Here is a 27176-nt window from a genome sequence, read left to right on the forward strand (position 1 = left end):
CATCTTTCCTTGTAACAACCATTGTTATGATAGGTTTCCTTTACGGCAATGCTGAACTAATGTGTGTTCTGTCACTAATTGTCTAGGTTGACCGCTTTGGCATTTCAAAAATAAACTGAATTACCAGCAGCGGATTAAGTCCCCTTTCAGAAATGATCTGTCCTGCTTCTCTGCACTCAGAGCTTTCCTGATTTCAGTCAGAGTTGTAAGAAGAGAAGGGATGTAGGAAACTGCTAATTATATTGGCAGACCTATATTTTTAAGTTAAGTTGGTTTAGATTTAAAAAAGAAAATCTTGCACTTGTAAACTGAAGCCCTGCAAAGGGTCTGAATGACATTGCGATGCTTCCTAAAGATGAAAACTGCAGGGGTATTTTTTTTCTTTTATTTCAACACATACAAAAATACTTCCGTCTAGCCTATCAATTGATATGCCAAATTGCATCCTAACGAGATTTCAAATAGCATATACTGAATCCTGAAAAAACAACAGTGCTGATAACCTTCGTATGTTTTTAATAGACATTCCTACTATTTCATGTAGATACATTTTTGTAAGTCTTTTTAGAAGCCTTTTTTTTTTCATTCCACCAATTGTAATTGTCCTGCCTGATCAAGAGTTAAAAATGTGTCCCTGCCCTGGACAAATGAAACATGTTGGCTTGAAGTTTTTTAAACAGCAGAAGACTAGCTTTGACAGAGGGTATGAGGAGCCAAGAGCCCTGTGAAAGGAAAACTGATAGATCATAAATTACTTTCAGACCATATCTGTTTTGTACTGGTTCTCCCTTATTTTAAAGCCAATAGCAGACTACACTCGTAACATTAGCTCTTTTATTTCAACAGAGTGTATAGATTTTTGTCCTAGCAGACTTAAAACATCTTAGACACAATCCGGACTCCACTGAAGTTAGCAGGAGTTTTGGCTTCACTGACTTCAGGGATTTCATCCCTTCCATTATCAAACTCACTTTGCTATCATCTAACAATGCCGACAGTTTATAATGAAACCGCACAGCAGTCAGCCTTACAGACAGTAGGGTCAGGACTTATATAGTGCAGGGATAGGCCCAAACTGCAAAGTCCCAATCCTGATGTCAAATACCTCAGGACCAGTGGTGCTGCGGTTGTGGTTCAGGCTGTTACCTAGCGGGGAGCAAAATTCTGATCCACTTTCAAAGTGTGGGGTGCTCAATCTCAGGTTGATGGCGGCACAAAGCTCTCGTTTGTTCTGAGTAAATTTACAATAATAGGCTTATGTTAGGGAAAATGAAATGAAAGTCCCCAAACTGCAAAGCAGTACAGGGGAGAAGTCAGGGGCCGGGAAGAAAGGAACCCACACAAATAACTTTTAAATGGATGAATAAGGCCTCATTGTTATGAATCCCCGTTTACTTTTCCTGGTCAGGCACTCAAAATTTTATTTATGCTTAATAGACTGCATTTGGCATGTGTAAGGATGACAGAAGCGTGAATTATGAATGACCTTCAACCTATCCAGGAAGTTGTAATAATTGAAATAATAGAGAAAACGCACTCCCTGTGAATGCTGGGGAGAGACAACTAGTTCAGGCTACTGCCGCCCAGTCCCTTTGAAGTTCACTGTCGATCTCTGCCTGCCCCCAGTGGAACCTATACCACTTTGTTTGGAGTCTTTATTTACTATTGCACCATTCAATCTGCCATTCAGCCACTCAGAAAAGATTTTAACAGAATGATACTGGTTCGGGGGAAAAAGAGACACTCTGGTTTACATATCTGAAATAAGTCAACAGTTGATATGAACACATCTGTCACCTTCAGTACTGAAGAGAAGCTATATTATGTTGCATTTGACTAAACCTTTTATTCTTGTGCATGCAAAAAACATGGAAAATATACTGGAAAATACTGCAGACGCCTCTGTGTTTTTTGGGCAATTCAGTTTGGAAGAAGACGAGGGATGTTATTTTGATTTAGGAGTGGACAGTCAGTGCTAGTTATACTTACACAACATGATTATTGCTTTTAACTTATAGCTTCAGGAGGAGGGAGATGACTATTTACATGTTCCATACCCCAGTGGGCAAATGAAAAGATTAAATTGACTTCAGCTGCTGCAGAAGCCAACTATGAAAAAGATGGTGAAAAGAAACAGAATATGAAAAATGTTAAGCACATTGGTATCCCTAATGAAAGCCTTATAAGGTCCATTAGCCTCCTGCACAGAACCCGGTGTTGCTGCTTTAGTACAGAAGTGCTACACTAAATGGAATGTATTATCTCCCTAGCCCGAGAACAACAGGGGAAAATGCACAGGAAGCATAAGTACCTATAAGATGAAAATGTGGACAACATAAATTGCAGGTAAAAGGTTGTGGTTTTAGTTTTGGCAGTAACTGCCTCAGGCATTTGATTAGAATGGTGCAGAGGACAACCCTTTCCAGGGCACAAAGCGACTCTCACCTCTGCAAAGCAATAAAGCATTTTAAAATATCCACCTTTCACTTGAGATTATGCTAAAAACAGCTCCCCTCCCCAATCAGGGGTGGAGGAGTGCATTCATATTATTCAGGCCAAAATGTTCAGTGGACATCAGTAGCACATCATAAACTGTTCACTAGGTATGAAGAATGAGCTGAGCTGAGATTGCTGGACATACACAAATTAACAGAAGAGTTAGACATCGACCATGATGTCCTTATTCCAACTGACTTCAGCGGGGGTTGTTTGTAGGGAATCGTGACTGAATGAAACCCTCCAAGAGTTAGAGTGTGGAAGGCAAAGGGGTATGCTACCCTCACCTTGTCACTGAAGGAAGCTATGTGCCAGTCTGGGAATAGGTCTGAATTCATGTTAGGCAAGCAAGTGTTTAGAGAATGTGCAAGCTGTGCCAATTGGCATTCATCTTTGAATAGTAAAATGTTACTTCTGAATAAAAGTGAAACTTGCCTGAAAAGCAAAACAAATTAAATGTCCAAAACTAATACTAATTTTTACATCAAAAGAACTCAAATAAAATAGTGATTTAAGCCCATCAGAAAATGAGAAGTATAAATGAATAAAAATAGCTGGATGAAAACCATAATTAAACATTCACAAAAAAAATAGTCCAGAAGACAAAAATTAAATTTTAGAGCATGAGAAGAACAACCCAGGCAGCTGGACAACTGGTTCACAATGTATGAGCCAGATTCTTCCTGCCACATGCAGGCAAGCAAACTGGAACTTCGTGTGGGTACGGCGAACAGAAGTCTTTCCACTGACCTTACTGTGCTTTGAATCAGGCTGTTATAAAATATGAACAAAATCCCACGATAACTCTATCTGTCCCTTACAAGAGTTATGAGGTGAGGATGAAACCTTTCACATGCACACACCTTCCGCAGCCCCTTCTCTCAGATGCGATACATGTTCTCTCCCTGCTTCCTGGGGTCCTTCAATGCCCCAAAAGGAGCGGACAAGAATTGGGACTGCTTCCCACCAACTTCATTGCCAAGCCAACAGCCAGAATGTGTTGCGCCCCAATAGCTCCCTTAAATACCAACAGATAGGAGCTCCCCAGGCAGGATTTTTGGCTCCAGGTGCCCTCTCACATGACAAAGCCCTACAATCTATCTTTGTACTTTGTAACCAGCTCCCTGGAATAAGCATCTTTCTAACCATTATTTGCTTTTTATCATCTGGGTGATTTCAGGGCTCACAAAAGGTCCACAGTCCTATTTACTGGACCCCCTAGAGCCCCCCCACAGAACCAACACAACATGCACCCGACCCAATACCCAACCACTCAGCGTGCCTCCACCCTCTCATGGAAGGATCATCCTCAGGGATGGGAGACTGTTTCAAACTCTGTGCCACCCCCTGATGAAACAGGAAACAAGCATGCCAATTAGTAGCAGTTGTGAGCTAGTGACAGTGGCCACATGTCTGAAATAAACCAAATGCAGGTCCTGACACAATGTCAGGAAAGGAACCGACCAGTATCTTCACCGATCTCACCAGGGTGTTCCTGGAAGCAGTAACTCTTCCTAAAGTAAATCACAAAGCAGAACAGTGCGTGTCTCACGTGACTACATGGCAGAATTATTCTCTAGTATCCAGCTGCCATGTATAAACCACAAGAGAGTTGGCAGAAGTCACTAAGTGAATTACAGCCTGGTATCCTCTCTGTGGACATCTCTAATCCTCTAGTTTATCTCTGCAAAGCAAATGAATGTGATTAGATAATCTTTCATCAATGAATTACTTGTTGTTCAGACAGAACTTGTCTGATTGTGTTTGCTAAATACTAGCTGTTAAGGTTCTCTCTGTAATAAAAGATTTATCACTTGTCCTAATTGGTGAGATCAGGAGTGACTTAAAGTTTCTGGAAATTTAATTCCAGATTTTGGTTGTCGGGACAAGGCAACCCTTGGAATCAAAAGACTTCACTTTAATAGATTACATATAATATATGAATGCAAAAATACCATACTAGAGTTTCACACCTAGCATAAACTCTAACTGCAGGAAGGCAAGACCACCAGAAGACCAGGTTTTGCCATCCTTACAATGAGAAGGTCATTCCTCCTTGAGGAGTTCTGTTGATGTCAGTGAGACAATACATTTGATCCAACTCTTGCTGAAGTAAATGAAAAAACAGCTGCTAACTTCAGTGGGCTTTGGATCAGGCCTTATTTTCTGAATAAATCAGCATGAGGAAGAAAGGCAGAATTGTCTCCTAACTGAATTTTGTGTAAATAAGGCTTTCTGACTCACAGGCAAAAGCTGAACTTCATATCATCAAACTATTCTTTTAATCATTCTTCAAACACAAAACTCTTGCAGGTGGGTACAGGAACAAGACTGAGAATTCAGCCAGTATTATTCTCCCAGCTGGCTGCGTGGAGCAAAATGCGTGTGGAGTGGGGACAGAGGCACTAAAATCTGAAACATGAGGCTGTGCTGGCAGATTAAGAAAGTTTGTAAAACTGTAAAATGTGATCAGATCTGGTAAAACGCACAGTAATTCTATTAGAACGCTGGCATGGTCCCCCTTCAGAGTTGTTAGGAATGAGATACTGCTGCCCTGTCTTTGCCAGTGGACTATAATTGAGTATAATAAAATTTAATTTCTGAATATGCAGCAAACAAAAACCTCAGTAAACTAATATCGAGCTATTTGGAATCTGCAATAGATAAAACCAAATTAATCTGCAGTGGCTGCTTCCTCAAAGAGAAATTCTACAGCCTAAAAGCAGCTCTCCAGCAATGTAGAGATATTCCCCTGTCAGAGGCCTGTAAGTGGAAAGTAAGTAAAATAATAATTGGGAGTTTTAAGAACAAATAAAACTAACTGGGGTTTTTAAAAAAGTCCTAGTATGATGTCAGCTTGCCAGTGCACTTGGAACATACTATAGTTCTCTTTAAAAGACACTATTGTAGTGACTACATTATTTTCAACTGAATTTCCATTAAAAAAATTATGCTTTTGCTGTCAGTACTCTCAAAAAGTCTAATGCTTCTAATCTTTTCACACTCATTTTTAAAAATCAAACTAAATAGACATTTAACAATAATAAACTTAACTCTTACAAGTTAGTAAACGCTACTATCGTATCCAAGCTTATTTTAAAATTAAAAAATACATTCCAGTAAAATAATGGTGACAGGATTTTCTGCCATCCTGTACATATTGTGGGCTATTCGGGGGGAAAGGGAAAAGAAAAGAAGAAAGTGTGCTATTTGTGGAATTTATTATTCATGTTCCGCTTAAATTACATACTTTTAGGACTGATTAGGCATGACAAGAGATAATAGGAAGACAGCAAAAAGAAATCCTATATCAACTTTATTTGAAACCCAAAGAAATGCTGCCTTTAAATCCTACTCCACCTCCAATCAAATGAAATATGAGTTGCACCCAGCATACATGTTTTGACTGCATCCCACTATTATCGAGCTGTTCATCTCAGCCAAGCTCATGTATACAGTTATAAGAAAGAGCCTAAACCTTTTGTAAAGTTGATCCAAAGTGATGAAACCTGACCTCAAACCAGAATATGGTGGGGAGTGGGGAGGGAGGGAGGTGATACATCTTGCAAAAAAAGTCTAACTTGGAGAACAACAACAAAAATGTTTTCCTTTCTGTTTTTGTTGATGGAGAAAGGTTCTGCTTTGTCCAGCGACTAGGTTAGAGGTAGTTCAGAGATTCATCTGAAAACCCAGCCTCCAGCAGCTGTGGGCTCATACCTGTCTGTCAACCAGGCTTGCACTTAGCACTATAAACTTGTGTTCAGCCTCAAGATCAGAGCGCTGGCAAATATCTTTTACCAGTTCAAGTCAGAGCGTAAAGTTCGCTGGTGAGTTTTACAGGTGAGTTGAATTAATTAGAGGTTAACGATTACTCCTGATCCAGTGTCTCTGTCCTTGCCTTAGTTGCGAACAATATCTCAAACAATGAGAGTGTTCATTATGTGATGAGTAGCGCTTATTCACCATTTGGCAGGCCATATTCCTAATGGAAAAGAGAGTAACAACAGACCCAGAGAACCTCTTCAGTCAGCTCTTTCATCCCTGTGATTAGTGCAGCTTTCTCATATCAAAGCTAGACTGGGCCCTCCTGTTTTAACTGTATGGCATCTATTATACCTATCTGTGTCTATATACAAGTGGCTGATACGTATTCTCTGGCTTAACACTTTTTTTTTGTCTGAGATCTATAAAGACAAACTGACATAAATACGCCCACATGCTGTATATTCTCACAAACAAATACGCACACTAAGCTTAACCCTGACTTATATTCATCAATCTTTGCATATGGCCCCGTTCGCCCATGTAATGTCAATTTCACAGTTTGGTCTCCTATTATATTTTATGTTACCTTTCACAGGTCTGTTCCAGAGGAAAACAGGAGGAGGAGCTAACTGTTGGAAATGTGATTCCGTTTAAGATTCAAAAGCACATTAACTTGTTAGGCTATGCTCATAAAATGCCGGAGTACATTTATATCTTGTGTGGATAAATGTTCAGTGGTTCTAGAAATCCAAATGAACAGCAAACCATCTTCTCTTGCTGGCAGCTTGTTTTGTCTACTACTTGAGCAACAACCCATTTTTAATTTGCAAAGCTCTGCAACAATAAGCTATAAAAAGTATGGAATCGCGAATATCACAATACCGTGCAAAATAAATGTCTCCAGTGAATGAAAGAAATTATTGGCAGCAGTACAGGCACCATTACCAAATCTCAGCAATGTAAACATTAAGAAAGAGAAACTTACAAGCTCTATAACTTTCTCTTCAAAAAATGGCCAAATGTATGCGTGCGCACGCATGCAAATGGCTTGGAATATTTCAGTACAATAGATATTTTGTGGGGAGATCGACAATAGCAACATGAATCCAATAAGCAACTCTTATCAATTCATATGATGCTTTTACTAAACTTGCACATTTATTCCATCTTAGTAAATGTAAAATATTGATATTTGAACTCAGCTACATAGTCTCCCTTTGTGCGACACAATCAAATAAATGTTCTGCATCAATAGAATTGTTTTTCTGCATAAAGTACGTTTTCACTTGGAGAATTTATTTTTTGTTTACCCATGACCTTTATTGTTTCTTTAGCTGAACCACCTAGTGCATAAAAAAATAAAAGTTATATCACAGTAGGTTGGTTCAGTCTATCTTGCATGCGTTTAACTCTGAATTGTAAAAGTTTAAAATGAAAAGGGTAGTTGATGACAGTTTCTGAGAAAGCAATTTATGCCAGTTTTAATCAATTATAGCCTTTGATGCAAATCTGTAATCTTAGAATGCTGCTGCAAATGGGAGACTGCCTGACATCCATTTTATTAATGTAAGGAATTGGATTGGAAAGAATGATTTCTGTTTGAAGCTTTGTGTCTGGTTGCAATTCTTTCCTCCAGGCAATTAAATCTACTAAAGGTAATCTTTAAAGTCCACCTGATTTAATGAATCAGTTAGTTGGTGAAAAACTAAGCAAGTGTTTAACAGAATAAAATGCTATGTCTCCAGATATCAATGTCTAAATATAAAACAAGAATTCACTCTCTGCTATCCCATGCAATTTTAGGGTTCTTTTTTTCTTTAAAGAATTAATATTTCGAAACTTAACCTCAGTCAGGTGAAACATTGCTTTGTGGTATTTAAAATTTGAAAACTTAAACAAACCTTTATTTAAAACTAAACACCTCAAAAACAAAAACAACCCCTCCTCCAAAACGCAACAAAATGCTTCAAAACAAAATATTTTACTGTTTTTCCTTTCCCTACCCCAGCCTTCTTTTACAAGGTACAAAGGTAACGAATAATTTAATCCAGTAAAAACTGATGTTTTAAAATCCTGCAATAAACTAAAAGAAAAAAAATTACCATAAGTTCAGATAAGTTTAGAACAGAACTATTATTAATTCTATCGCATTGCCTGAGAAGACATAATTCACATAATGCATGTGTATAGTCATATCTGCGGCCATACATACAAAAATTCATTTGGGGTTTTTTTTAACTTCACCTACATTTTTTTCCATTAATTTCATATTACAAGTTCTTATTAAATGAATGTCGCAATTTAACCATGTAGCTGAACTGCTAGAGGAGCTAGAAAATACATGGCACACAGAAAATGCTGGTTTCATATAAATAAATAAGACAAGACCAATTTTTATCAGGCACAAGAAAAAAAATAAGGTATTTGTGAAGGGAGCAATAAAGCGAAAAAATCGGAAATTCTTATTATATGCACTAGCTAGTAAAAATTATGCTATTCTGCATTTCACATCTGTGCCTTATCTTTTTACCATAACAATAAACAGGCCACAAAATCTACTAGGACTTTCTGTTATGTTTTCCCACTGATCCTTTATCGTTATTTAAAAAAAAAAAAGTGCAGAAAGTATCTGCAACATACCTGATCACTTGTCTGACATGCAACAAGGTTGTGCTGATTGTAGCATCCAGCAAACTTGATATATTTGAGCCAGTTCCCTACATCTGGTTGACTGGCATCTATGCAGAACTTCACATTGCAAAACTCATCCAAGATCTAGAACGAAGAATATGAAAGAGTAAATCTTTCCATTGCAGGCAGGCCATACTAATTAAAATCATAGGTCTCCAGCTAAGCAAACGTATCATAACATAACTGTAGTGTATCAGAAAATATATTTCTTTGGCAGACTATTAAAACAAGTGTTTGCGCACATGCATGCTAATAAAGGAACGATACATTTGTTATAAGCCTGCCTTGAAAAATGTTTACACATAATGAGGATGATGTCAAAGCATTGTTATCAGATAATATGTTAGTTTGGTAAGAATCTGACTTTCTGGTCACATATCAGTGAACACTTATGATTCAAAAGTATAGCTTTCAATTAAATGCATTTATTTCAATGAATATACATAACATGGCTGTGGTGTTTTTTGTAGGGATAGTATATTCCCTTCGAAATTCATTTGTTTTGAGCTTACTGATACCATTTCTGAATTTGGGATAAATTTGATCTACTAAATAATGGTTAGATTCAGAGTTATTCATCTGATTTTAATATTATGCTTCCCCACACACCCCTCTGTGTAACACTGAAATCATTCCCCTGATGTGAAGCAAATTGCAGGATTTGGTTAATAACTAAATCCTTTGTGCCAAACTAAAGAAAATAAATGAAAAACAATGTAAACACTCATGCAAAACATGGCAATATTCAGCCTACCAATAAATGGTTCCAATTATGCAACAATAAGCAAATATAATGAGACTGGTTGTGGACCAGTTAAAAGGGATGTTCTAGTCTAATATTATGACAAATTGTTCATCATTTATATATGCCTGAATTACCATTATTTATCTGCAACTATTATTCCTGGCCTATCCTAAGCTTTCAGCAATATCTCAGTGTATGTAGGCAGCTAATGCTACACGTGGAAAGTTCTCCTGTTTTCAGCACAGGACGTGCCAAGTATGCTAACGGATTTTTTACCCAGAAGTTGAAAAACAGAGAGAGGGGGAGAGAAATTGTGTTCACGTCAGGACCCCGAGCACTTTTGGCCTCCAAGCTGAATGGCTAGGAAGCCTAGCATTGTGTATATCTTTTCACTAAGGAAGTTTCCTATCAAATGCCACCAATAGAGTGGAACTCGACTCCAGCTTCGTTAATTAAACGAAGCCAGCCGAAAGCTGCTTGCTCCATGCCCATGTGAAGGTTAACACTTGCAGCGGAGGGGACATTTCCCCTGCCCCGGAGGAGTGGAACACAGAGTTCAGGTAATCATCCAGAAGCAGATTCAGATCATTAACTCACCACAAACTTCAAGGGGACAAACTAGAGGGCACGAGGCAGAGACACTATGAATAAGCCCCTTTTTTTTTTTTTTTTTACCAGGAAGCAATTAAAGAGCGAGGAGGGTGCCACCAAAAACCAGGCTCCAGGAGCAGGCGTTGAGGAGGAGCTGGTGCCTGCGCTCCCCAGCCCAGGGCCAGGGAGACCCGGGTCCCCGCCGCTGCGGGGCAATCACCCCCGGCGCCACCGTCCCGCGCCCCCAGCTCACCCCCCCGCGCTGTGCCCCTGCCCCTGGCGCCGGGCCGCCGGCAGGTCCCTGGGGGGCTGCGCCCCTCCGCCGCCTGCACCCGGGCGCGGAGGCCGGATCAGGCCCCGAGCCCCTCCCGCCGCGCGCCCGCCGCCCGGGAGCGGAGGAGCCCCCGCCACTGCCCGCGCAACCCAAAGGCACCCCCGCCGGGAAGCGCGCCGCACACCGCGCTCCTTTCCTCCCTCCCCCGGAGGCTGAAATCAAGGCTCCCGGCCCCGGCGCTCGCAGGGCGCGCCCGGCTCCTAAGTAACTCGTCCAAGTCAGTCCCCGGCCCTGCGAGCGGCTGGTGCCGCCGGGCGGCTGCGGAGGGCCCCGGGCTCCAGACCTACCCCGCTGCGGAGCAGCTCGGCGGCGGGCAGGTCCGCGGCGTGCTCGCCCCGCCGGCCGGCCGGCGAGGAGGTGGGCAGCGCGCCCCATCGCGTCCGGATGCCGGGGACGGAGCCGGGCGCTCAGACAAGCCCCCGCCCGCGCCCGCGCCCGCCGCCCACCCCGGCCCCAGACGCTGCAAGGCGGGGAAGGCCGGCGAGGGAGGGGGTCCGGGCACTGTCCCGCCAGAGCCAGCAGCGAGGACACGCCGGGTCCCCGGGGGAAGTGCCCGGGGTGCCGCGAGCTGGCCGGGACGAGTCGCACTAGCAGCAGGCGCGCCTCTTACCTTCTGTCTCCCAGGGCACTGAGTCCTGAACCCTGGGCGCCTCCGAGCCAAGGGAGGGGAGGAGGGAGGGGAGGGAGGAAACAACAACAACAAAAAAAAATCCTTCAAGCGGCTGGAAGCAGCATCTCCGGGGAAAGCCAGGCACAAAGCGCCCGCCGGGCTCCGGGCTGCCGGCAGGCTCCGCGCTGCTGCACCATTTGTTGGGAAGTTTCTCTCTGCTCGCCGGAGCCTCGGGGCTGGGTCTGTTGTGGCCGGAGGGGCCGGGGGGGTTGTGTTTGTGTGTTTGTTTTGTCGGGTGGGGGGCGGCTGCTTATGTGCGATGGGGGCGCTGGGGGCAGGGGGATCGGGTCCGTGGCTCTCTGCAAAAGTTCTCAAGGCGGGGGGATCCCACTTTAGCCCCCCCAACAACTTCTATCACTTCCCTGCCGGTGTGGGGGGGGGCACCCCCCTTGCACACCCACGCCGCCACCCTCCTCGGAGTGCTTCTTTCCCTCAGGGGAAAGCCTCCCCCCACTTCCTCCCCCAGCTCAGCAGCCGGGGGGTTGCATTGCGTGAACTGCCCCTTTAAAGAGGATGTGAGCGGCCATCCCGGGAGCGGTGCGGGGCGGGAGAGGAAGGCGCTATCTCCCCCGTGCCGCCCGGCGCTCGGGAGCCGGGCGCGGGCTCCTCTTTCAGTCACTGGTTAAAGTGACAGCAGCCTCCTCTGGCGGGAGAGGTCACAAAAAGGTCGCGGCGGCAGAAGCCCTATAGGGGCGGCCTGATTACGGATGCACCGGCCGAGTCCAGCCGCGCAGCCGGCGACCAATCGGGAGATCTGGGGCGGGAGCAGGGGAAACCTCGCCTGGGCTCAATGTGCTCGGAAAGTGCAAGTGGGCGAGCGGCTGCTGTCTGTCTGCCCGCCTGCCCGCTGCCGTTTTTGCCTTTTTTCTTTTACTAACAACACCCCCCTCCCCTTCTCCCGCCAGAGCAGCAGCCTGGGCTGACGTTTCTAGTGTTCACAAACAAACCCCAAACAAGTGACTTGGCTTTTCGGGGCATGGGCGTGCGCGGCGAGCCCTGGCACCCAGGCGGTGCTGCTGCCCGGCCACTGCTCCCCCTGCTCCCCCGAGTTGTTGTTTGTTTTGGGGGGTTGTGTTTTCTCTCTTTTAGTTGGAGGGGGGATGGATCAAGGAGGGATCAAGGAGGGATCGGTCTTCACATGCCGCCTGGCCGCAGTGCAAAGCGGCAACGTGGCTGCAGAGGGGAGTTGGGAACGCGACGCCCAGCCTGCTCCTGCCGGGGGGGCTCTTCCGCTCTCCACCAAAGTGAGGGCGCGGGTTTATTTTTTTTTTTAGAAACAAAAAGCAGCCCTGGGGGGATCCTGCTGCTCCGGTTCCAGCCCCCCCGCTGGCTGCGGCCCGGCGCGGTCCCTCCGCTCGCCATCGGGGCTGCCTGGAGCTGGCCGCCCGTCCCAGGACTGGAGCAGAGGGATCGCTGCGGGTTCATAATCCGCGAGAGGACTTCCCTCGGAGCGTGGCGGTGCTGCCGGGTTTCAGACACACACCAAACAGTGCTCACACCTCTGTTGGCGATGCGTGCAGCCGAGTGGCCCAGCAGCCGGCTGATCCGCGGCGGCGAAGCACGCTGCTTTTCGGGAGCTGGGCGTGGGGGGCACACGAAGGGGACCTGAACTTTATCTTCCCCTGCTGCAGGATCTCAAGGGCCACCTCCTTCTTTCTGAAAGGCAAAGATATTGCTCGGACTACAAGTCGATTTTCTGTTCTCCTGGGGGGCTGGAGGGCGAGGGCCCAAGTGACAAGAGATGATGATGAATTCGGCTCGGCGGCCTGTTATCTGTGACATTGAGCTGTTATTTCAGATAATGGCTATTGTTCCAGCCGGGGAGGGGAGAGAAGGGAAGAAAAAAAAAATCGCGCCCAGCCGAGTTAGGTAGGACAAGGAAAAAAACCAAACCCTTTGTAAATAACCCCCAAATCCTGGCCAGAGATTCCCACAGAGTGGGAACCTCAGCGAGCTCCCGGTTTGCTGGCCCATTGATTTCCTGCCCTCCCTTAACTTGTCCATTGTTGGAGCCTTTTTTTTTTTAATTTAGCCATAAATTGGACCAGCTCGAGCTATGAGCTGTTCTATTTTCTTCCTGTCAGGATGAGGGATTTGTTTTATGATGCATTGTGTATTAAATACAAGTAATCTGGGAAACTGATTGCTCGAGCCCATAGGCCTGATCAGAGGTTCTGATAGGAAGCCCGAGCCCCCTCCCTGGAACAAAGCCGCTCTGAAAAGGAGGAAATGTCGGTGGATAAACAAAAGGGCTCGTGGTATCAGTAGCAGGTCCTGGCTAAATTAGGATTTCATGGAAAGGGCTCGCGGAGAGAGAGGTTCCCGGGCTGGAGGAGGGAGGGCGGCCCGAGCTGCGGAGCTTGCGGCCGCTGGCCGGTAGGTGGCGTTGCGAGCCGGGCAGCCGCGCCGCGCCGCGCCGCGCCGCCGCCTCCCAGGTACTCGGGTCTCCGGGGCTGCAGCCAAGGCGGTGGCTGCTGCTGGAAGGTGTGAGCTGAGTGCTGGTCCCCGCATCAGCTTTACGAGGGCAGCATCGGCGCTGTGAATGAAGAGGGCAGAGCCTGGGCTCTTGCAGCTATTCTCCTGCCGGGCTACTGAACTGGTGGCTGTGAGATCCCAGCCCCCTGCCGCTCCGCTATATGAGTAGTCGTGGGATTATTATTGTGATCGATGATCGATTGCGATGATGCCCTGTTAGCTCAACTCAGGCGCCTCCGAAAGGCTTCCTCCGTAGTTCTCAGGGCGGCACCGACTCGTTTGCCAGGGAAGGTCCTCACCTGCCTGCCTCCGCGACCGCCCCCAAAAGCCGGGCGGCAGGCTCTGGGGTTACGCGCCCACACATTTGCGGGCTCTGCAACGGGGCAAACTTCGATCTCGTTGGATCGAAATCACATGTAGATCTCCTGGCCGCGCACACACCCACACCCCGCTTCCTAGCAGCTTCTCCCCCGACACTTCTGCACCAATCCGCTCACAGCAGTTCCCGGTCATAAATTAATCCCGAAAAGCTGCTGTCTGCTGGCGAGCAGGGGGGGCCCCGCCGAGTCGGCGTGTTTCAGCTTTGCACTTGAAACGGGCTATTACACAGCGCGGTTTGCCAGAATCTTAAAAACCGGCTCGATTCCGTCCCGAAACGAAGCGGGGCAGCGGGGCGCCGGGACAGCGCCGTGGCCGGGGGCGGAGAGCGGCGTCTCGGGCCGTCTCCCTGCGGGCCTGGGCCCGTGCAGCCCGGGGGCGCTTTCCTTCCCGCCGGCTGCAGGGTGGAGAGACCAGACGGTCCTGACGGCATCCCCCGCTAAGCGATCCCCCTACGTGGGTGTGCCTGTGTTTCCCCCCTGGGTCGAAAGGGGCCCAGGGACATCTCTGGGGGGTTGCAGCCCCCCCCCAGTCCTGCCCTGGGACCCACTGGCAAGGGTTTATTTCAAGTGAGTCCCCGTCTGAGCGGAGGCGGCGAGGAGCTAGTACTCCGGGCTGCAGGCTCAGTTCCCAGCAGGCTGTAAGCTGATGCCTCTTTTAAGCCTTTAACTTCATGGTCGTCCCCGAAGTAAAAGTTCTCCTAATGGAGACCCTATGGACATGGCGCATTCCAGCACGTCATTAAAGCAATGAAAAGCAGCTCAGGCAAAGCCAGATGAAATAACTGCACTGTCCACTTTTAATGGGCTTCCTGTGGGCGATCGCGCGGCGGAGGACAGCGCTGGAAAACCAGACGAGGCGCTGGCATGTCTCTTAAAAAAAAAAAAAGTGCCGTGACTTCAATCACATGCTCGCCTATTAGCCACTGCATAACCGCACGTGCGAGTGGGGTTTCACGTTATGTTTCTCAAGGCGACTAAACACAGCGCTGAGCGTCCCGGCTGCTGCTGCGGGGAGCTCTTCCCAACGCGGGGCAAGTGGACGTCAAAAGAAACCCGACGCAAAAAGCGGCCCAGGCCCCTGCTCCCGCCCGCCCTGCGCTTTGTAACGGGGGCGGCACGGCCCGCCGCTCGGCTCCGCGGCCCTCCTGCCTCCCCTCCCGCTCGGGTGGACGCCTTTCTCCAGCCCAAGGGCTGCTTGAGAGAGGGGAGGAAATTAAAGGTAAAAAAATGTAAATAAAAAATTTCCCTTGGTCTGGAAATGGGCCCAACTGAAAGCATGTTAATCTCCACCTCAGTAATTTGGTTCTTCTGGAGAAGACAGAAGCCCCGCTGCTGTGCCCTGCACTTCATAAATCACGTCTTTATGTGGACAAGGTCAGGGCACCTAACAGCTCAGACATGGGCCTTTGCAGTGGCTCGGAGGGCTCCGGCATGTTTATTCTCTCGCACAGATCTCCGAGGAGCAGTCCAGCACGCTTCTAATTACTTTTGATTATTTTCATTTGCTGGGGTCAGGCTGGCTTCGCCGGGACTGCTGGAGGGCTGGTTTCTTTACACATCCCCCTTGTCTGTGCGGGACACGGCGGGGTCCCCGCGCCCACGTCTGGCCGGGTGTCCCCCTCCTACAGCCCCGAGTCCCCACTTGGGCGCTCCCCGGCTGCTCCCCCGCTCCTAATTAAACTATAAAACTAATCGCTGTTGGCCACAGCCCTGAGCTGCGAGTCGGGCAGAGGGAGGGAGAGCTGACCTCCTGTTTTGCCGGAGCAAAGAACAACTGACAGCCCCCCCGGCTGAGCTGAGATCTATTTAGTGCATTTGCAACCTGGGTTGGGAGTGAAGAGATACACTGTCTAGGCTGAGAGTCTGCTACTGCTCTGCCCGGCCCCGCGATCAATCGCTCCGAGTATTATTTGCAGAGTTATCCTAGAAACTCAAGCCTCTGAAAATGTTTTTTCCCCTCTAGACAGATGTTCAGCACCATTCGGAGTCGTAACCTCCAGCTACTGCAGCTCTATGCAATTACGGGCTTTGCTTCTTAAACCAGACCGCCCTGCTGCTAAATGAACTGCGCAAATAATTAAAACGAAACAAAACAAAACACACCAGTCCATTGAAAAACGAACGAAAATGGAAACGTCGTCCAAATGCCCCCCCTCCTCCCCAGCCCAAATCTTGCACGGGACAGAAAGCAGAGGTACGGGCGAGGCTTCGAGCACGTCGAGGCGCTTTCCCCACAAAAATGCACATAATGCGTGCTCAGCAGCCTGCAGGCTGCCAGTGCCTCCGATAGCTGGAGGTACTTTCGTAATCGCGGATGTAATGTGTGCACAGAGACAGGGTGCGTGTACTTCTGCTGTTGTCCCGTGTGATCACAACGTATGCTTCTGTCTTATCAGGGGTGAAGAAAGATCCTGCGTGTCTCTGCATCCGGACACGCGCATCCAAGAGACGTGCACGGACTGATGCTCCAGCCAGGCGCACGCCACTGCACGCGGACAGACACGGACCCACACCAGCCCCCAAACGCGGGACGCGTGTAATCTGTGACCTTTTCAACACTTGGGGGGCACACGCACGGATATCAGCCCTTTCGACACCATCGCTATCTACAGTGTTCGCCGTCCTGCTCCTGGCAGGAGTTTCGCAACTGACTGCGCGCTCAGCAGAAGGGCTCCTCTTTTTTTCTTCCCGTTGAAAATTCACTCTGCTCCCAAAATAGGGAGCTTTATCCCCAGATCTGAGCGCCACCGGCTCGTTCCGCAGCTTTTCTCCCATTTTTTAATTTCTTTTAGCACATTAACAAAGAATCCCGACCTCTGCAAATCTTTCTTGAGTTTTGGGTATCAGACACAATCACTGGCACCATCCGCGACTCCACCCCGGACTCCGAGCGCTCCCCCAATCGCATTTTGTTCCTGAACTCGTTGCCACGGCAACCGGCAAGAGAGATAACCACAGAAGTGGACTATAGAGAGCAAAAGTAAACTCAGCGCGGGCTGAAGTATTTCCCTGTCAGTGCTTTAATCCCACTTTCCTCTGGCTTCTCCCTGCATTCAGGCCAGTGTCACACTGGGGCAAGTGAGATGGGGCCCAGCCCCCACGGCCCCATCTGCAGTCCTGTGCCCCGGTGCACAGCCGTGCCCAGGGTGGAGGAAGGCACTACTTAAGTCCACCTTGCCGGTCGGCTTAGCGCGTCCTGGCTCAGAGGCAGGTGCTGCAGAGCGAGCGGCTGGCCAGGGGACGTTGCCTGACTCTTGGCAGACTGCTGGGGCTGACCCCACTCTTCTGAACCTCGGCCTGACAGCTGACCAGTGGGGGTGATGCATGGAGGCGCTGGGCCTGCCATACAACTTCTGCACAAAATAGAAATGCCAGGACTGGGGTGACCCGCTCCTGCCCACAGAGAAAGAGGGAAGGGGGGCAGCTAGCTAGCTATCCCGGAGTGGGTTCCACCCGTGGAGAGGTGCTTGAGACAGGCTGGTGGGCACTCTGATCTCATGAGGCGTCTCCTGGGCGTGTAGTCACTCCTGAACAAGTTCCTCCTAATTGTAAAGCAATTATAATAAGCTCCTTGCAATGACAAGGCAGCCCTGCCAAAACGAAGCCAGTAAACCTACATGAAAAAGGAAGGAAGGAGGGGGGGGGGAAGCTATGGAGGAATAGGTCCTGTCTGCACATAGGTACCGTCTGTGATGGATAGCCTGAGATCTGAAAGCAACTTGAGGGTGAGTCTGTGGGATGTAGGTTCTTGCTTATTCCACAGATAATGGAACCGCCCCTCTAATGGAAAACCTGACAGGAAACTTATGAACAAAACCCTCCAGAGTTTCCCTGCCTCAAAATCTTCCTACAGGTTTTTCTGCAGGAGATGATGAGAAAGGACCAAAGGTTGAGGGTGGTGGTGATCATTCATTGTTAGTGTTAAGGGAGAGTTAAGAAGCCCTCAGCCTTAATTTGACCTCCTGATGCTCAACTGTACACACAGCATGATGGACTCCTTGCCTTGGAGAGTTTACAATCTGAGAGAATGTGCAAATGAATGTGCAACCTTTTAGCAGTTTGAAAAATGCTAACACATTTTAACTAACATACAAGCTATATTTGAATATGCTGGCTGAGTAATGTGAATGCTGGGCCCCCTTCCCCCTCCCCTTCAAAGCTATGTTTATTTTACTGTACTTCATCTTTTATATTTCTTCTTCTATTTGGAAACAAATCCAAGATTCTGGAGAATTTTGGAAACTCCACTTTGAAGCTCTAAATCTACAACTTTTTCTGTTGTTCTAGAGCCGTGAAGGGCTATTTTTACTGTAAACCGCACAAGGGATGAAACATTTTAGCTGCTTCTTCAATGGGGCAGGCACCCAGAGCAAATTACCTTTCAATTGTTTAGCAGTTTATAAAGCCACTTGCTAGAAATCTACTATATCCCCAAACTATGGCACTGCTGTACCTATTTAGGGCCAGATCTGGGTTTCACATGCAACAATTAATGGAAAATTTGCTATTGCATTTATAACATTTCCTTCCTTTCTTCCCTCTGTAGGAAAATAGGTGCCTTGTCTTCAAATCTATGGATGAAATATTGGGAGCGTGGTCCTGCGGAGGGGCCAAGGTCTCCCTGCTGATCTTTGTTCTTCCTTGTCTGCCTTGGACAAAGTGGGTCTTGCAAAAGCTATTCTAATAGGTGCTCTCCTCCCAAAAACATGTCAGGAACTTCACAGAAGAGGGTTCCCCAACCTGGAAGTGGAAAGCACACTGAGAGGACTCTGTACACTACTCTCATAGTTAGGTGTATAGGTGCTGCGGGGGCCTACTAATTCTATCCCAACTAAGCATCCACATTTTTTTCAAATGTTGTTCTTGTTCAATTCGAGTCTGACAGGCCTATCTTGAAAGCTCTCCTTCATCCTCAGAACTCATGGTTCATTCAACAGAAGCAGGGTATGAGAAAGACATGTAGTATCGAGTTCAGTAGCGGTGTGGTTAGCTGGAATTATCATTCTATTTATGGCCTTTTTATGCCTTAATAGCATTCCAAACCACAGTGACATAATTTGCAAATTAAAACAAGAGCAACTGGAAAAGGAAAATCCTACTAGACTACCAGGGTGAAATGGTTTCAAAGGGTTAATAAACAGGAAAAAAAATTGCAAAAATGAGATAATGCCTAACAAACAATTCTATTTTTATTAATCAGTTTTAGGAATGACTGGCTATTATCAAAGCATTCTCATTGTGGCAGAGTTTTTTAACTAAGCTTACAATAACTGACAAACACCTGTGGACTTTATACTGGTAAGAAGCAATTTATCACCCAATGAAAGTCAAACAGTCATTTTCAGGTTCCCATGTACAAATGTGGATGGTTCTGACGGTCAAAAACTGCTCTATATAAATTTATAAATAAAAAAAAATACAGTAATTTATCCAACTCTAGCAATATATTGCAACAGGGGGAAAAACCTGCATGACAGAAACTTTGTTACAATTTCATTTCACCTACATTTTTCATTATATCCATTGTCATAATGGGCCAGAGTTGTCTAAAACCTGAACTAAATGGGCATTAAGTCAGATGGCATATGAAATTGCTGGAATTCGATTTTCAGATAAACCACAAAACTTGATGAACTAACATTGTTCCAGATGAATTAACTCATCATCCTTGGGAACAGAACATTTCAGAGGAAAGAACCATACAATCTTTTCCTGAAAGGGCTCTAATAGCTATGATTAATCCTTGTTCTATTGAAAGGCACTTGCCTACAAGTGAAGAGGAACCCTGCTAAAGGCGGCTAAGGATCAACACTGCCTTCTGAATTATTACTGCTGTGCCAAGCTCTGACAGTGGTACTAAATATTATTTACATTTAGGTATGAAATGTGGAATTCTTTGTTACAGGATTGTTATGAAACTATAAATAGGTTAAAATCCCATCAACAATTCAAGTCATGCTTTGTAGACAAGCACAGGGTTGGAACAGAATGCTAATTTATTTAGCCAATGAGTAAATTGCAGGGCTGAAGCTTACCTTAGTCTCAGGCAAACTTATATTGGCAAAGTAACTACCTGAAGCATTTGGACCACAGACATCATTTAAATACGAGCTTACAGGACAATTTTCATGTATGTAACTTCTGCAAAGAAATCAGCCATTTGAGTGAGCACAACAGGTACATGCCTCACTAACTAGCCATGTGCATGCACAATTGATTCGTGTGCACATCTTAAATGCTGCCTGTACCTATGCAATTATTCATTGCATGATTAATTCTGAAAATCATGCCCTACAAGAGCTATAAGAAGTATACAAGAGGAGGGTGTTGCAGAAAGAGAAAGAAGGTGCAACAAAAGACAGGCCATGCTTGGCACACAGGATGACACTCCTAGCCCCATTGAACTCAATCGGAATTTTGCTATTGATTTCAAGGAGAGAGGATTTCATCAAGAAGTCTTGCAAAATTGTTGTGAAATTTTCTGCAACCCCTGTCCCCTGCCATACTTCTTCTTCATGAAGAAGATAATAATGGCAATCGAAAAGATATTTAATTTGCCCACAGACACTCTGGGGGAGTTGGCAAGTAGTCTGTATTTGATATGAGTGTCAAAATGAATTTGTATGAGTAATAAAAAAAAGTGTATGTTCATTAAGGAAAGGAGCCAAGGACACCAGCACAGCCTTGCAGATTTCTTCGGTAAATGAGTTGAATATTTTCCAACTTAACAAATATACTACCTTACCTACAAACTTGGAAATTAAGGGGATTTTTTTTCCCTCCCAATACTTACCTCCCTTAGGGCACACTTGTGTTCTGGCATGCATCCCTTATTTGCTAAAGAAATTTCCAACGTGGTAATTTAGCACCCTACTGATCAAAAAAAAGAATTTAGGACCGTGTGCCTGTGAACAGGGAAGGGAGGTGCTGAGCTGCAGACAGTTTTTTTTTTATTCCTCTTTCCATACGAGTCATGCATCAGATGTAGTAGGAGATTCATAGAGAAAAGATTTCCAAGATACAAGGTGCATATCAATCCATACACTGTGTTTTACAGATGCAAAATAACTTCCAGAATTTAAAATGAGGAGAGAGACTATATCACATATTTAAGTTTTAAGATATTGGGTGCAACTCAGAATTGGAATAGCCTCAATTTTAGTGACACTGTACTACAGAAGCACCAGAGGCCCCAGCCAAAACTGGGATCCACTTGTAAATATACACTTAGCAAAAGTCAGTTTCTATCCTGGACAGCTTACAAACAAAATACACAAGACAAAGAGTATATAAATTATTATATCAGTTTTGCAGACAGAGAATTGAGACTCAAAAAGCGCATTGCCCAAGATCAAACAGGAACTCTATGCAGAGGTGGGAACTGAACAATACTTTGTCATTGTTTTTACCCCATATGAGGTGTTTTTTCCTCCTTGGACTATAATAGACAGTAACTGTTGTGTCCTCTGCCTAACATTTGCTGCTGCTTAACTGCACTGGTAGCAGGAGTTGCCTGATCTTTGCCAATTACAACTGCTATGCTTGTTTTAACAAGGCTGATCTGTAACATGAATTATTCTTTATCACTACATTTAGTGAGGAAACTATTTCAGCATTGGAAAGAAACATCAATGCTTCCAAACAGGCCTTTTAAACATAATCAGATTCCTCTGACTGGTACAGCAAAAGTAAAACTCCTGCAGAAACAGTCCTGGGGAAAGTCTGTAAAACTTGTGAGTTCTACATTTGCAACAGAAATCTGAAACAGAGTTCATTATGTCAAGTCCTGTTGCTAGGAGTCACCTAGCAATAATGCAAGTGTGAACCATAAGATTGATCACGATTCCCATAGGGGGTAAGAAGAACGCCGAAAATAGAACACTGACCTCTTCTAACCCTATATGAATGACCAGAAAACTGACAGGGTGTAGAGCTGTGTCCCTTTTTATATGCCCAAACAATCATGTCATCTTCTGGGTGCACTTGGGCAAAAAAATATGAATATATTCTATTGCATAATAAGAACAGAAACCTTTGAGCTAAGAAGAATTCCACCCATAAAGAGATCCATGCATATCAATTTAAGATGATGCATGTTAAATATTGTGGAGGTATATCCTTCAGCAAGTGTCTTTCCAGTCTAAGTCCCTATTTTCTTTCCTAGATTTACATCCACATGTTATCTGTACTTTGTGGTTTGTCTGGATCAGATCCTTAATTGGTGTAAAACAGTATAATTCCATGAACTTAATGGACCTACGTTTTTTGAGAATATGGTCCCTTAAATTGATCTTTGGCTATTTATATTGTAAAAAAACAATTAGAAGATGGTCCAGGGATGCAATAAGACTTTCACATTTAAAGCAGTTTTTATGTCTGCAATTTTTTCAAAAGAATGAACTGAAAAATAAGATGGTTTCACTTTATAGCTGAGGAAGTAGCTTATGAGAACTGATACAAAGCAGTGAGCAACGGCAGACTTGGGCAAACTTTGAATCAAGCCGGCATCGTGATTTCTTTTGGAAACTCTGAAATACTTTCAGTTGAGGCCAGGTATTTTTCCATTTTCCTAATTTAATGCTTGTGAGATCTTTGGAGATGAACCAAAGACAGAAAAACTTCCTCAAGACACCATGAACAGAACCTCAGGTGTCTGCCACATGGGAGAAATTATTTGCCTATCAACTTAGTGAGTTTATATAGGATATATCATATATATAAATTGTTCAGCTTTTCCAATGCCTGTAGTTTGTATAACAATGTTATACAAAATAAAAAATCAGCATTATGAAGTCTAATACTTATTAAAACCTCATGATAATTTATAATTTATTCAGAATGATTCTTTTTTATTGCAAAAAAATATATAACAAGCCCAGATTTAGATTATCTTGGACTGACAGGTACTTCTACTCTAAGAGGAAACTGAAAGAAGTTTATGTTGAAAAAAAAATATTCAGAAAATGAACACAAGTTTTTACATGAGTTTTTCATTCCAAAATGCATTCTTTAAACCAGTCATTCTCAACCTTTTAGAATTGAGGTACCCCCTCATTTGATTTAAGGCACCCCTCAGAAAATGTCAGCTCTTAGTTTTCACTCATTTTTAACTGCAGAAAAATAATAGAGCGATTCTTCCATTGCAAATAATTCAAAAAGACCACAACAGGTCAGACTACTTTGAAAACTATGGATTCCTATTTTAAATCTCTGAGGTTTATTCTGTGAATCAAGTTGGCACACCTAACAGTTGAGACATTGTGTGATGCTCCACAGCACCCCTGAAAGGCTTTTAAGACACCCCTGGGTGCCACAGCACCCTGATTGAGAATCACTGCTTTAAACCCATATAAACATAATTCGATTAAATGAAAAATGGACCCTTCCATCTACAAACCAACGTGAGACAGCCGTGCTCAGGTTTAAAAATCTTCTTGTCCTCATATTGTACACACATGTTTACAAGGAAATGAATGGAAAGAAGCCTTTTGTGTAGTTCTTGGGTATCAAATCTGGGGTGAATAAGAATTGAATAGAAACACTGAATACTCTCCTATGAATGAAATATGCTATGGTAATAGTAAATCACTGAAGATACCAAAGATACCTTATCCTGGAAGTTAAGTTATTTGGGGGGGGGTACTTTTTGTTTGTTTGTTTTTTCCCAGATGTGACAATGGTTAAAAAGGAAAAGGATATAGAGTAAAAGATAGAAGAAAGGACCACACGGCTCAAAAACAGTTGTAAAAAACTGTTCCTTTTGTGCCTCTTCTTCACCATCCCCATCTTGCCCCCTCCCCCTCAAGGTAAGACATTACTGGGATATAAACAGAATGTAACAGAAGCTTGGAGCTCCTGACTTCAAAACACTCACTTGAAGGATGCTATGGCCAAAGGTCATGTAGTTTGAGAGTATACAATGCAAATTTATGTTAGTAACACAAATAGTCGGGATATGCATTCAAAGTACGGTGATCTCTGTTTGTTCAATTTAGTAAGAACAGCCTTATTTTCCTGAGTCCTACAGATTTACAAATCAAGATGAGAGCAACCTAGGAAGAAGGTAAAATTCTAGCAGAATGTGTAGGATTGAGTCTAGGTGGGCTAGAGGGCTTTTACTAAGTCAAACACTGATTCAGCTAAAGGGTTGTTTTGGTTTTTTCAACTTGTACATTTGCCCAGACCTTTAGGAAGCTGTATTTTGAATATATATGTGTGCAGGTGTGTATTTGTGCATCTATCTATATAGGTAGATAAAGATACAGTTTAAAAAAATCTAGCTAAAATACAACCAGACCCAGTTGCAGCACTGAACAGCCAAAATGTGATAACTCTTCAGACCTCAAGCTCTTGCTACTGACTGCCATATAATCAACACATTAAATTTGAGCATCTCTTCAGCCACAGTTATTTGTATGATATATACAGATCAATACATATTGATTTTATAATTTTGATTCATATTTGCACAGTGCTCCAGCTTTGCACCATCTTATTCATCAAACTCCTCTCCATACCTCCCCCCCATGCTTACCCGAGCTGTCAGACCCTCCAGTAAGTTGCTGTCTGTTCTTAACTGCTGTTTGTGTTTCCCTCACCAAACCTTTGCCCAGTTCTGCTCCAAGACATGCACAATTCCTCATGATATCAGAAGGACCTTCATGTGTATGCTTAGAGCATAATAGCTTTCTATTTACCTTCTCTCCAGAACTTGCTGCTCTCTGGAACTCGGGGTAACTACTGTTTTAAATATTAAGACTATTTCATTGTATTTAAGACCATGCTTAAGTTCTTTTAGGACCCAATCCTCAGTTATTATACACAGAGAATTTCCGCTGAACTCAGTGGAAGTTACAGAGGGCTTGCAAGACACACCTGTTCACCCACTCTGAAAGGGAGGGTGTTCAAGGAATCTAAAAATCCTTGCTTTAGTGGCTGTCCGTACAGCCAGCCTCCTTCTGTACTGGCATATGGGGACCTGGAACAGGTGCATTACTTGTAGGTCTCCTCCCTGTTTCCCTACAAGACTTTTTAGCTCTCTTCTTTTTCATGAACACTCCCAGGCTCTGTGACAACAAGATAGTGCCTGGATGAGATGGTGCCTGATACAGCGTGTATGATGAGAATAGATGATGGCTCCTAAAACATACGTAAGTGCATGTTTCTGATCGTATTTTCACCACTATATACCAGAGGGCCCTCCTCTGAATTAGCTGGGGGTCTGTTATGTAATTTTGATCAAGCAGTTAATTGGTAACTTTAGCACTGCCTAAAACACCAACTATGTGGAATGAAACACACCTCTGGTGCTGCCCTTCATATTATATTTGATAGTGTTTCCTTATTCAAACCACCTTACAAAACACCATCCCAGCTCACGGTAACAGGATGTGGGGCAAAGTAGTTAAAAACACCATTTGAAATAAATGCAATCAAAGCAGCTTTAAGGCAAACAGGAAAACTTTTGTTTTTTTTCCCCAAAATATCCGACAAAAATAACTGAAAACTCTTCTAACCTACTTAAAAATATATTACAGCAGATTTCTAAGGGAACACGTAGACCCAGTATTCTGAAGTTAAATTATTAGGATTCATAAATTCTGGAAAGAAAATAAAGAGCGTCAATGAAATCTAAACGATATCCAGAGGGCTTAAGCAATCTGAGGAAAGAATGGCTCTCCTTTGTAATTAGTCCATGCCTTCTATCACCATGCAAAGAATAAACAGCTTCATAAATTGCTTTAGATATCATGTTAAAAGCACCTCTAGGAACTAAAAGATGCTATACTAAATACAGGAGATCTAAAGAGCTGTTGTTACACATCCATTACATTTACAGAGCTGTCTCATTTACTTTTTGAAGTCCGGTATACATGATACAGCAAGGCAAAACATTTTATGTACCATAAGAAATGTGAAACATAATGTTTAATGTTCAGGAGATAAAGTTAACAAAACTATACGTCAGTGACTTTTTTATTTCCCTATTTTATGACCTTTCAAGAACTTGAAGCAAAAGAAAACTAGGAGGACAAGTGGGTAACTGCATTCGTTGTTTTTTTCCTAAATGACATTGCAACTTTGTTGATTAGGGCCCAAGGCAGGTATCCTAGGAAAATATAGGGGTTTTTTTTCAGTTTTTAGATAAACACTTTCCAAAGACTGATGAGTATAGCATATTTTGCAATGGGAAGCAATTATTCTTCTTACAGCTTTCAATAGCCATACAGTGGTTGTTTTTCTCCCTGAAAATACTGAAGTCCATCATAAATTCCTAGACTGTCTATCAAGAATTCTACTGCAGTTCTAGGTTCTACTATACATCAAAGCAAACATAAACTGTGACCCTCAAGAACCCTTTCTGCAGGTATCAGGAGGTTAATATTCTCCTTCTGGTCCTTGCAAGCATCAGCAGCCTTATTGCCCAAGGCCTCTCAGTGATGATGCTTCCAGTGATCCTTACTGAGCATATTGTGCTGTGTCTCCACTGTAACTTCTTCTGCACAAGTTGCCACAAAGCTGATGTGGCAGATCAGTAAGCAAGTTCGGTGACATTCTTCCCCCTGGCATTTAAATCTTAAAACCATGTCTACGATACATGTCGGTTACACTTTCTAATTCAAGTATGTGCTAAAAAAAATAGAGAGTATTTATGTTATATATCGGGTCAAATCCTAATCAGCCCGAGTGATTAGGAAGTCACTTTGTTGCGGCAAAGCACTGTCTACTTTCAGACAGAAGTGAAAAAGAGCAATACAGAGTGTGCTACTCATTTTGCTGGAAAGGAGAAGGCAGTTAGAAAAAACAGTGAGTTGGATGGGAAATTGATACAACAATCCAGAACACAGCATAGCTCCATAATATATTTGCTTAATGTAAAAGTGAATCGCTAACATCTGGGTGGCATAAGCTGTGTTTAACCTAGCATTTTGCCAATGATTTTTCTACCTTAGATGAAAAATGTACTTAGTTTAACTCATCAAAGTGCTACAGAGCAAGCCTTTTGTGATTGTAAATCCATTATGTCAG

At 44.3% G+C, this 27176-nt stretch overlaps 1 protein-coding gene and 1 long non-coding RNA gene across 8 annotated transcripts in view; one reads left to right on the forward strand and one right to left on the reverse strand.

The window, feature by feature from the left end:
* MECOM (MDS1 and EVI1 complex locus) overlaps positions 1-27176 on the reverse strand; it is a 486259-nt gene that overhangs the window by 53148 nt on the left and 405935 nt on the right. For 5 of the 7 annotated variants that reach the window (XM_090051053.1, XM_090051049.1, XM_090051047.1 and 2 more), the window contains exon 3: positions 8902-9036. In XM_090051053.1, coding sequence (XP_089907179.1) covers positions 8902-9036 — 135 coding nt within the window. Of the gene's footprint in view, positions 1-8901; positions 9037-10909; positions 11066-11232; positions 11614-27176 lie in introns of those variants that run through there. The other 2 variants (XM_090051052.1, XM_090051051.1) reach the window with 2 other exon arrangements.
* On the forward strand, positions 11365-19572 carry LOC149863076 (uncharacterized). The gene is made up of 2 exons (XR_016442890.1): positions 11365-11472; positions 12567-19572. It is a non-coding gene; the product is annotated as an uncharacterized LOC149863076 (long non-coding RNA).

The sequence above is a fragment of the Crocodylus siamensis genome, chromosome 6 (assembly GCF_052110815.1).
Source record: "Crocodylus siamensis isolate JL-2025a chromosome 6, ASM5211081v1, whole genome shotgun sequence".
NCBI lineage: Eukaryota > Metazoa > Chordata > Crocodylia > Crocodylidae > Crocodylus > Crocodylus siamensis.